General features: G+C 36.6%; 2 protein-coding genes across 12 annotated transcripts; one reads left to right on the forward strand and one right to left on the reverse strand.

Annotated features, from left to right (window-relative positions):
• LOC109829627 (NAC domain-containing protein 40-like) lies at positions 7-1,071 on the forward strand. The gene is made up of 2 exons (XM_020396681.1): positions 7-204; positions 370-1,071. Exons 1-2 carry the CDS (start codon positions 18-20, stop codon positions 966-968), a joined length of 786 nt encoding a protein of 261 aa, XP_020252270.1. The 5' UTR covers positions 7-17; the 3' UTR covers positions 969-1,071.
• LOC109831631 (ribosome production factor 1-like) lies at positions 3,360-10,410 on the reverse strand. 11 transcript variants are annotated; one of them, XR_002244485.1, is made up of 10 exons: positions 10,076-10,410; positions 9,851-9,931; positions 7,639-7,748; positions 7,398-7,487; positions 7,227-7,293; positions 4,807-7,025; positions 3,881-4,018; positions 3,735-3,807; positions 3,547-3,650; positions 3,360-3,458 (listed from the first exon to the last, which is right to left on the reverse strand). XR_002244485.1 is itself a non-coding variant. In XM_020398991.1 (7 exons), exons 1-4 carry the CDS (start codon positions 10,304-10,306, stop codon positions 3,992-3,994), a joined length of 429 nt encoding a protein of 142 aa, XP_020254580.1. In that variant the 5' UTR covers positions 10,307-10,408; the 3' UTR covers positions 3,360-3,458; positions 3,547-3,650; positions 3,735-3,807; positions 3,881-3,991. The 11 variants fall into 11 exon arrangements, 2 of the variants coding, with proteins under 2 accessions (XP_020254580.1, XP_020254579.1); XR_002244487.1 differs by adding an exon at positions 9,960-10,000 and having other exon boundaries at positions 4,807-7,293; positions 9,851-9,890; XR_002244490.1 differs by having other exon boundaries at positions 4,807-4,958; positions 10,076-10,409.

An 11,028-nucleotide genomic window follows, 5' to 3' on the forward strand; every position in this document is an offset into this window, starting at 1 on the left:
CGAAATTGGCAGCGGCCATGGAGACGCAAGAAGGAGCCGACGATCTCCGGACGCTTTTTCGTTACCCGGGGTTCAATTTCAGTCCCAGCGATGTCCATCTCGTGGCCTTTTACCTTCGGAGGAGGATCAGCGGAGTGATGATCCCGAGCAGCTTGGTCCGAGAGTTGGATGTCTACTCAACGGAACCCTGGAATCTTCCTGCGGGTAATTCTGATCTTTTAACTTCTTTCATTTCTTGAATTTAGAGACGTCTGCAGGTTTCTGATATCTCCCCCGCTACTGATTTATTTGGATTCCTAACCTTGTCGACACAACCCTGTTCATTTTTTGACGAATGGTTTTGATTTTTGACGAGTGGTTAATTTCCAGGTGGCCTGCTTCAGCCCGAAAGTGAGGGGGAGTACTCTGATTTATTTGGATTTCCCGAAAGTGAGGAGAAGCGCATGCTTTTCTTCACTCGCAGACACCCGATCAGCGCGCGCTCTCGGAAGTTTAACCGCAATGCTGGCTGCGGTTTATGGCACTGTGGTAGCAAAGACAAAGATGTCAAGCATGGGTCTCAAGTTATTGGGTACAGACTGCAATTCACTTTCAGGAAGATGGGCGTCGGGAACCAGAAGGTCCATACCAACTGGATCATGCATGAGTTCCGCCTCGACAAAGAGACAAACATCGACAGCTTGGTGCTTTGTAAAATCTTCAAGAGGAAGCATGGTGAGGAGGGGGATACGGGTGGCCTCGGCGCTGTCACTGCTCTCTCTGGTGTTTCTGATGGTGGTGAAGAAGAAGAAGAAAAAGAGGGGAGATTGGAAAAGAGGAGGAGGGTTGTGGAATCAGGTGGACTACAAAAGGGCTTGATGGATGGTTATGCTGAGGAGTCTTCGCTGTTCAGTGCCGTGTACGAGTCTATTTTCCTTGATGATGCCGGAATTGACGCATCATCATCTTTTTTCCCTTTTCACTTTTAGGAAGATCCGCGTCGGAAGTTTGAATGGGATGTAGTCCAGTATCCATTTTCTGCTTCTTAGTCCTTGTATGCATGTTTTTTTAGGTGCTCATTTGTGTGTTTAATTTGCAAGATAATTTATCGTTTAACCATTATTCAGGTTCGATTTTTTTTTTTTTTTTGTCATTCCCATAATAACAGTTATTTTGATGCTGAATCTATTTGAAGTATCATGTAAGACTAAGATTTGGGTTTAGAAACTATGCTTGTGCTGGGATATGTCCATTTGCTACCTGTGATTCATTTGTACATTGAGCTTGATCTGTGCTTGTAACAGGTGCGTTCATATGTACGTATGAGCTGTGTTGATTCAAAGTCAGCATGCAGGTTATTCGTATACCATGAATTGATTTTCTTTGTGAGTGGATTGTTGTAGCTCATTGCAGTTTTCTTGAATTGGTGCGACTTAATATGGTATGGTGTTACATTGAGTTGCAGATTGGATGCTTCTTATTATACGTACGAGATGGGAAGTATATTTTTATGTTGAAAACAACAGTGATATGTATTTACCCCCATCAATTCGCGCTTGCATTTCCATTGACGATAACGTGCATTAGGAAACTCGATGCTATTGAACTGTTTAACCATGAATTTAGGTATAATACATCATACATGAGATAAACTATTCGATTGACCTTCAATCAAAACAAAGAAAAATGTTAATAATTATTAGCTTGGCATATAAACCCAAGAGTTCCAGTTTTGAATACGTAGCTTTTAACAAGATATTCAGGTGTCTCCCCCGCCACTTTTTTTAAAAAGATTACAATCATACTCATTTATCATCAAAATTTAAAATAAATATATTCCCTTGCCTTTCGTTCCACATTTCCATATTTTTAGAGAATTTTTTGAAATAGATCGGCTTTGAAAAATATTTAGCAAAACCGACCGTTTTGATAAATATTCAGCAAAACCAATCTTTTTTTTGCAAGCTAACCAAGGCTGCCAAAAAAAAGTCGGTTTTGCCGAATTTGAATTTTGAAATACACGGGACAGTATGTTCAGTGGCCACTAATCGGCCACTAAACTAAACTCAGAAAACCCACGGGACTACTAATCCAATGGGTTTCCTCTTCACAAATACAAAACCGGCTTTTTAGTTAGGGATACATGCCAAAAGCATGGGCGTCGCGAAATGTGTTGGCAATGGAGGGGGCCATGAGGCGGATCCCCGCTCCAACTTCTCGATCTTGGGGATGACGAGGGATTGGGGGGAGGAGGAGGAGGAGGAGATGGGGAGGATCCGAAGGAGGTTGGTAAAGAGGGAGGGATGGAAGTCGCCGAGCCAGAGGAAGGGGATCTCTAGCGAGGAGTGCCATGGTTGTGGGGAGAGGAACTAGGAGGTGGTGGCGAGGTCGAGGCCGTCATAGTAGGCCCGGAAGTGGGAGAGGAGAGCGGAGCTGCGAGAGGATAGGAGGTCGGAGAACAATATCAGGGCCCCGTCAGAGACGACGATAGGGGAGTCGCCGAAGAAGAGGGAGAGGGATCGCCAAAGGTTGGGGAGGGTCAACCTTGATTTTATCTTCACTCTGCCATTTGTCGGAGTAGAAGTTTAGTGGCTAGGTTTGTATTTGTGAAGAGAAAACCCACAACACTAGTAGTCCTGTGAGTTTTCTAAATTTAATTTGGTCACTAAACACACGGTCTAAACACACAGGACTAATAGTTCAATGTATTTTAAAACACAAATTCAGCAAAACCAACATTTTTTTGAGCAACCTTGGTGAGCTGACCAAAAAAATGTCCGTTTTGCCAACTATTTTTTTAAATTGGCCTATTTCAAAAAATTCTTCTTTTTTCATAATTTAAGTTTAAACTTGGATAATATGGTTCTCCACAGAAGGGGGGAAAAAATTTAAACTCTCCGTATTTCTTCGAACTCATGCAAAAGAGCTGGGTTTTCTTAGTGCCAAATATCTGTAACTACATTATAAACAATACAGCTTATTTCAAACGAGTCATAACATGGTTAAACAGTAAAAAGAGATCCATACTACAAAAATTAGCAGCAAAAAGTACCACGTAGATTTTTACTGCGGCTACAGTACTACATTTCTTCAAAAATTGATGGTCAATCGTCAAATATGTAACTACAGTTCGAAATATAAATGAGGGAAGGGTGATATTAAAATTTAACGTCGCCTGAGCTTGTTTACAATTCAAAGTATGGAGGGGAAAGCAAATATGATACAATAAGATGGATAGAAATATGCTGGATTCTTCCTTTTAAATACAAGATCTACAAGAGCTAAATATGATACAATAAGATGGATAGAAATATGCTGGATTCTTCCTTTTAAATACAAGATCTACAAGAGCTGTTCAGCTCAAACCCTCTCCTACCAACATATGCTGGATTCTTCCTTTTAAATACAAGATCTACAAGAGCTGTTCAGCTCAAACCCTCTCCTACCAACTGTCCCCCAATTCTCGCCGCAACTCCAGACTAAAAATATAAACAAAATTGAAAATAATCAAAAATTAGCTGAAAGAACCCAAACTAAAACCATACTCAGCAGTAAAATGTTCAATACCTTGGGAGGGTTTCTCGATATAGGGGCCATTCATGATGTTCAAAATGCTACAAGCATCACTGTACTCGAGATCAGGTAGTAACTTCGGTGTCAACAAGAAACACCTGTATCAATCAATATAGAATATCCAGCATAAAGATCATGTGCTAATGAAATCATATATAAAACATGAGATGGTCATTTCTCACTGTGGTGTGTTTTCTTGACTTACTGCTCTGACAAGTTGTTGGAACATTTTTCTCTCATTTATGGGGTCCATTCCTACATTTTTACGATGAATAAAATGAAGGGTAAATTTTTTTATAAAATTGACATAAATAAGGGCAGTGTTTACCTTGATTTATCTCGTCAACAACACGAAAAGGACAATTTGTGAGATCTTGAAGCGAAACAAGATACAGAATAGTTGAAACAGATAGTTCCCCTCCTGATTGATGGTGGGAACTCAGTACTTGAAGCTGTCCCTGATTCCCTGTAAAGTTCATCACACCTTTTTTTTAAAACAAGTAGAACCTAATGAAAAACATGTAAGCAAGGATTCAAAGATTATCCAAGATATATTGCTTGAATGCGTGTTGGAAACAGACATGGCAAACATGGTAAAGGATACTCAAAGCTCCAATATATAAGCTTAGTGAATGCGTGTTGGAAACAGACATGGCAAACATGGTAAAGGATACTCAAAGCTCCAATATATAAGCTTAGTACATCTACTGCTTCAGATATATATACAAACATGGTAAAGGATACTCAAAGCTCCAATATATAAGCTTAGTACATCTACTGCTTCAGATATATATATTGTAAAGGATTTGTGATGGATATACAATATAGCTAATAGCTTTGTAAAGATGCATATCCTAAAAAGGTTTGATACAATTGCCAAAATAATATAGGTGCATCTCTCAATAAATCAAACATCTTAACCCCGTTTATAAAAGCAATTAGATAAAATGATCATGATCATAAAATGTAGGACCAACCCTCATAAAAACGGGCAAGCGTGAAAGTCACAAATCTATATTGAGAAGGCTCCACAGAAGTTTGACAAAATTCTATCCCCCGTTGGAAGCCAGTGGGCAATATGATGAGTTTCTACAAATATTAGAAGACAAACTGTCCAGAATTTCTCATAGGATGTCATTAAGCACATATGAACGCTCACTTACGCAACCTTTAGAGAATCGTGCGTGCAAAATCTCATCTTCAGTAGTCTTCATTGTCTAATTAAAAAGCAAGAGATATGGAAGACTTAGTTACATGAGGTACATTGTAGTCATTGGTCCAAAGCTCATCGGATATAGAAACTCCTCTTTACATTGCTTGATAGTGACTGAATCCAAAATTTTCTCCCAGAATCCAAAACTCTTCTTTGCTTATGCGTGGTTCACTATAGACAATCCAGCTCTTCTCTGCTCAATTGATAGACGAGTCAAAAAATTTCTCCTTAAGAAGCCAACGATGATAGGGATACCAAATGTGACGGAAGAATCATGTGTATAAAGAAGACTATCAGAGAAGACATAACCTCTTCAGAGAATACAGACCATGAAAGTGTTCTTCAGAGAATCCACACAGCTGATCCTGATTCTTCTCCTAGATGGTTATCTAATTTAGGGTCAAATTTGCCTGATGCTGATTTTAGAAGCATATTTAACTATAGCATCCATGACAACAAATAATTATGATGCACAATTGAAGTAGCACCTCAAGATTTAAGGCTATGATAGCATTCTGGTATCTAGTGACTTGTAAGAGACAATCTAACATTTATATAAACCAATATCACAGACCTTTATCCTTCAATATAATTTTCATTCCAATTACTGATGTCAGAAGTCCTGATCATAATTCTGGACTGTTTAATCATGTCAAACAAATTAACTTCATAAAGAAGTCTCGCCTGAAGAGTTCAAAGATGGTAGACAAACAACAAAAATACGGAGATTAGACAGATTAGTTTGTAAGAATGCAAACAACTCTATTGTCACTTAATAGAAAATCTCAAATATTTGAATTTCCACCATTCCACCTGCCACTGCCTAGTATGAAGGCTGTCATTAGGAAGATTGCCAACAATCCTAACTTCTAAATATGCAAAAAGAAGAAGGGGAAAAGAGAGGAAAAGGGAGGAAAAGGGAGAGAATTAACTAAAATAAGAAAAAAGAAAACATGTGCACACTCACAAAGTTGTCACAACTGCATCAATTTAAAAATAAATAAATAAATAAAGATCATAACTTTGATGTCTTCTTGCAGAAAAAGAAAAAAAAGAGTTTCAAAATTTAAAGGGATAATCACTGGTTGAGAAATTGGCATTAGTAAAAGATGTCCATCATTGATCCTGATAGTTAGATAATATATATTTTTCTGAGTCCACTTAAAATTTGAATTTCAGAAGATTTATGTAAGTACAGTAGTAAAGAGTATGGATTTCACAAAGATAAGAAGTAAAATAAAGTATAAATAATATAACAGAAACTTCCAAAGTTGACCCTTATAACTATCTATGTTAGTTTATGTGCTGTTTTATAAAGATTTAAATTTGATTATAAAACATTTGTTGCATTTCCTGCTTTCCCCAGAACATAGTCGAAATTAAGCTAGAGGTCAAATTATAATCAGATGCGTATTTTTAAATTAAACTGCTAAAATAATTAGATAAAGTTTAGAGATTTGATTCGATTATGTTGATTAACTTGGATTGATCTCATTAAAACGTAAGATATTTCTTCTAAATAAAGAAATTTCTTTATAGCATTACCACTCTAAAGAAAAACTATCATGGAGTTGATTTACTACTTCATAATCTATCTTCTCAGTGCATGTTCTTACCAAGGATGATGTATCAAGTGTACATTTTCTCACTCTATAAAAATAAGGATTAGTTACGTTCTGGTACCCTCGAGGTGACTATGAAATATGGGTATCAACACAGTTATTGTATTACACGGGTAAACCTAGAGCCCACACAACAAGGTATATCAGGGTCACCTGTGCAGACACACGAACTCCAGGGTCACACAAACTCCAGGGTCACCTGTGTAATTAATTATATCTAATCCTAAAATGAAAAGGTGTACAAACTGCCAATGGAAGAATTTGTAAAGAAACTGATCAGCAAATGAGTACAATTCAATCAACCTCGTTTGAAAATTCTGTCAGTTTCAGGCTCTTTATACAAAGAAACTGAATTCTAGTCAGCTTGCTAAAAGATGCGTGATCGTCCTGCGCTCTTGTTTGGGGGTAACAAAGTATTGGACCCGATAAACAACTGCATACAAACTTGGTTTACATATGTTGCACATATCATACAAACTGCATATTTAAAGCTTGCGGAGTAATATCACATGTACATGGCTCCCTTTAAATGGAACAACTGAAATAAAAACACATCATACTGAAAAAAACAAACATTTGGCACTCACTTGAGGCATAAATTATTAAGCTTGTACTGCCTTGTTTGCCTACCGCATTAACTAAATTCAAAAGAACATAGATTTAATCATTTAAATAAACTGTTGGTATATGAAACTACAAATCTCACATATATCTTTGAGAAGAAAGTGACCTCATTTGCGCATTAGAGAATAATAATTAGATGAACAAAACTGATGAGATGTTGGATCACTAGAATACATGATGAGTACATCAACTTTTACTCAGCAAAATTAACTTACTCAGCAGGTCAAGAGTTTTATCTGTTGGTTATAAGAAAAATCTCCTGCGACTCGTATCCATCTCGTTCTAAAATTCGAATAAGACAGGAACTTAGACAAAGTTCAAAAGAAAGGCGCACTAGATTATTAATAACAAGAAAATATACAATTTGGCGCTCGGAGAGGAAATACCTTGTGGACCCATTCATACTCTCCGCCCTTCGTATCAAATGTACCATGCTGCAAACTTCTCAATTTTAGTGTGAAACGAGGACCACATTCCTGAATGTCAAAACAAAATGGTAAACCTTCAAACTGATTCATATGTCACACGTAGGACATTGTGTACAATATTAATAAAATTATCAAAGAATGCTACTCTTGTTTTATTATCAATTGGTAAAACAAAATTCGACTACAAATAACCCAATACCTGAAGGCGAGCAATTACTCGCTCTTGAGATGGTTTCTTTCCCTTGTCATCCTTAGTTGCTTTACCCTTTGAGTAGGGGTGCTAAACCGTATCCGTATCCGAGAAAATATCTGTAACCGTATCCGTTAGGATGTAAATATGGTTGCTCAAATCTATAACCAATAGGATATGATTATGGATATGTTTTTGTAGTGAAATATCTGTATCCGTATCCGAAATATCTGAATATATATTAGTCATACTCTTACAATAGTTTCGATTCTTAAATTATGGATTTGTGGTTAATTTTGATGATCAAGATGTCTAATCTAGCTTTTTAGTTACTACATTTACTATTATTATTTTCTAAAGAATAATCAAATGGAACTCTTTGTTTGTATCAATTATGTCAGAAAAATTTGTAGCTGTTCTATATTGAGGAATGGATTTTCTCTTTTAAGGAAATCGCTTCCTGCTTATTAATCAGCACATGTGTTATCAAGTCTATTTCATCACTCATTCCTGCACAGGTGCAAACAAGTTAACACTTTGTCAACATCAAACATTTAGGATTATTATTTTCTAAAATAATATTTGATCGGAACTCTGTGTTTGTATCAATTTGTCAGAAAAAAATTGTAGCTGTTTTATATTGAGGAATGAAATTTCTCTTTTAAGGAAATCACTAGTCGCTAATTAATCAGCAAATGTGTTATCCAATCGTTTCATCACTTATTCATGCACACAGGTGAAACAAGCTAACACTTTGTCAAAATCAAGAGTTTGAAGTACAGATGAATTCGAGAACTAATTGCAGGTGATAAAAAAGTTACAGAATCTAAGTACAAAACTAGTTAGAAGTAGAATGGTATATAACTTATATAAGTAACTTCTGAAAGCATATCAACAATCATCCATAATGCACATAAGGCCTAATAGTTATGCCCAACTACATTTTTTAAAAGTATTCCCTTTTCTTTGCCGTTAATCAAATAATAAATAAAAATTCAGCAACTCCCTCAAGAAATACAAGATAAACAAACATTATAGAACCTATATCATAGAGGTAACCTTCCGAATCCCCAAATCCTCCTATCAAAAATTATAATTTCATGTTTGCAAGAAAGGTAAGTTTTAAGGTTCCGTCAGATAGCTAAAAAAATTAATAATTTATACCAACAATAATTCTTCAACAAATTACATCATGAATTTATAACACCGTCACCCAGATCCAAAAGTAAGTTGTATGCAGGTCAGAATATAAAAATCCCAAATATTATTGTTTTCATGAAACTAAACCAGAAAATTACAACTTATAGAGACTGAAAAAAATCTCGTAATCACCACATACTTCAAATCCATCAACTCTGAAAACCAGTATACTAACAAAAACTCATTGCCTAAAGGAATTTTAAAACATTCAAATTTGGGTCTAGGTTTCACGGTTTTCTTTAAAGTATACTAATGAGAAAAGAAAACTTTATCTGGAACATATGAAGCAATTACATGAATCATTTTCTTCATTCAACTCCACTGAAGGTCATCTATATTGACAAAATTTACACTAATCATATCCATTCTACTGCTTTGGTAAACAAACTGACATGTTACAAATACCTATTATATATTCCAAATACCACCATCCATCACAAGTCAGTCTAATTCACAAAAAAAAAACTCCGTTAGTCCTCTTCACCATCCACATATTATATGCCATTTCAATTCTGTTAGTCCTCATCACTATTTGCATTTTATAAGCAATATCAAAATAAATAAATAAATAAATACTTTAAATGCATACATCAATTAACACACTCATAACCTAAACTGTCAATTCGAAATCAATTCAATGCATAACAACCACGACAAAGATTATCCCAAATATATCATCAAAGTAATTGCTTCTAATCATGTTCTTTTAGGTCTAATTTAGTCCTCTCTGCCCTCATTGACTATCATATTAGTAATTCTCCCGACTGATACATTTAGTGGCCTCCACCATACATGACCCTAACCATCTCAACCGATTCTAGCCCATTATATCATCAAAGTACAAACCTCGAATCTCTTACGCATGCACTCATTTCTTATCCCATCTTTTAGTGTATATACTCACAATGCCATCATAAAATGAGAAATTTACCCTCAATACATATGAACATCAAAATTTAGGGTTTTGATCCAAAATTTTAGCAGATTCTGAAGACCAAAGGGGGAAAAAACACACACACACCTCCTCATCATCTGGCTGACAAACAGTCTCATCAGGCTCCCTCGCATTCTCAATCGTCCTCGGAGTCTGCTTCACCGGTGGCTGCAACATTCACAAGAACAAAAAAAACCTCGCATTCTCAATCGTCCTCGGAGTCTGCTTCACCGGTGGCTGCAACATTCACAAGAACAAAAAAAAAGTTCAAAAACCACCCAAATCAAAACCCTAAATTTATGAGAGCTTCACCTCCTCGCCGAGCTCGAGAGCTCTCTTGTGTGCGGCGTCGCGGGCCTTGGCCTGCTTTCGCTTCTCGATCTTCTTCTCCTTCTTGAGCTTGGCGTGGACCTGGCTCCTCTTGTCCTTGTTCTTTATCAGCGAAGGGATCACCTTTGGCTTCTTCTCCTTGTTCGATTCCACTCGTGATGGTTCTTCGTCGAGGTCGAGAGATTGGGATCTCTTTCGCTTGTCCTTCGCCATAGCTCACTCTCCCGAGCGCGTTCTTCTCTTCGGCGAGAGGAGAGGAGAGAAGAAAAAGGACAAGAGAGTTTGCTAGGGTTTCGGGATCTATGAGGTTTCGGGTAGTGATTTAATCATTTGGAGCTCCAAAATCTGACCCGGATGAGCGGGTAACGGGTTTGTTCTTTTTTAAACTAATAAGGTCCGGCCCGAATAGCAAAGGGTGCGTTCATTTTTGCGTATATATCCTTTAAATCATGTGTATTTACAAAACTACTTCCAAATCTCAGTATATGTGGAAAACTACTCATCATCAACTCTGAAAAAAATACCCCTAAGTTGATAAATCATCAATCCTGACAGGATGATTTGTAACTACAATGTAGAACTACCAACAAAATAGTTGAATCTTAACTCACTATATCCAACAAAGACAAAGTACATGACTTGCTTGAGTGAGTAATTTTTTCCAAGTTGGTGACATGTAGGGTACTATTTCAAATACTAAGATACGAAGGTTAGTTTTTCAAATATAAAGATTTGAGGGGCATACATATACCAAAAGACCCCATCTAATAATAATAATAAGATCTGATTTTGGTATAAAGTGCCTCAAACATTGCATTAAAATATAGATTACCCCTAAGTAGTTACAGCAAGGAACAACGTATATACTTCTCTTGAGGAAATTTCAAAGAAGAGGTTTTGATATATATACTCTTGAGGAAATTTTAGAGAAGAGG

This window comes from Asparagus officinalis, chromosome 2 (genome assembly GCF_001876935.1).
Source record: "Asparagus officinalis chromosome 2, Aspof.V1, whole genome shotgun sequence".
Classification (NCBI taxonomy): domain Eukaryota; kingdom Viridiplantae; phylum Streptophyta; class Magnoliopsida; order Asparagales; family Asparagaceae; genus Asparagus; species Asparagus officinalis.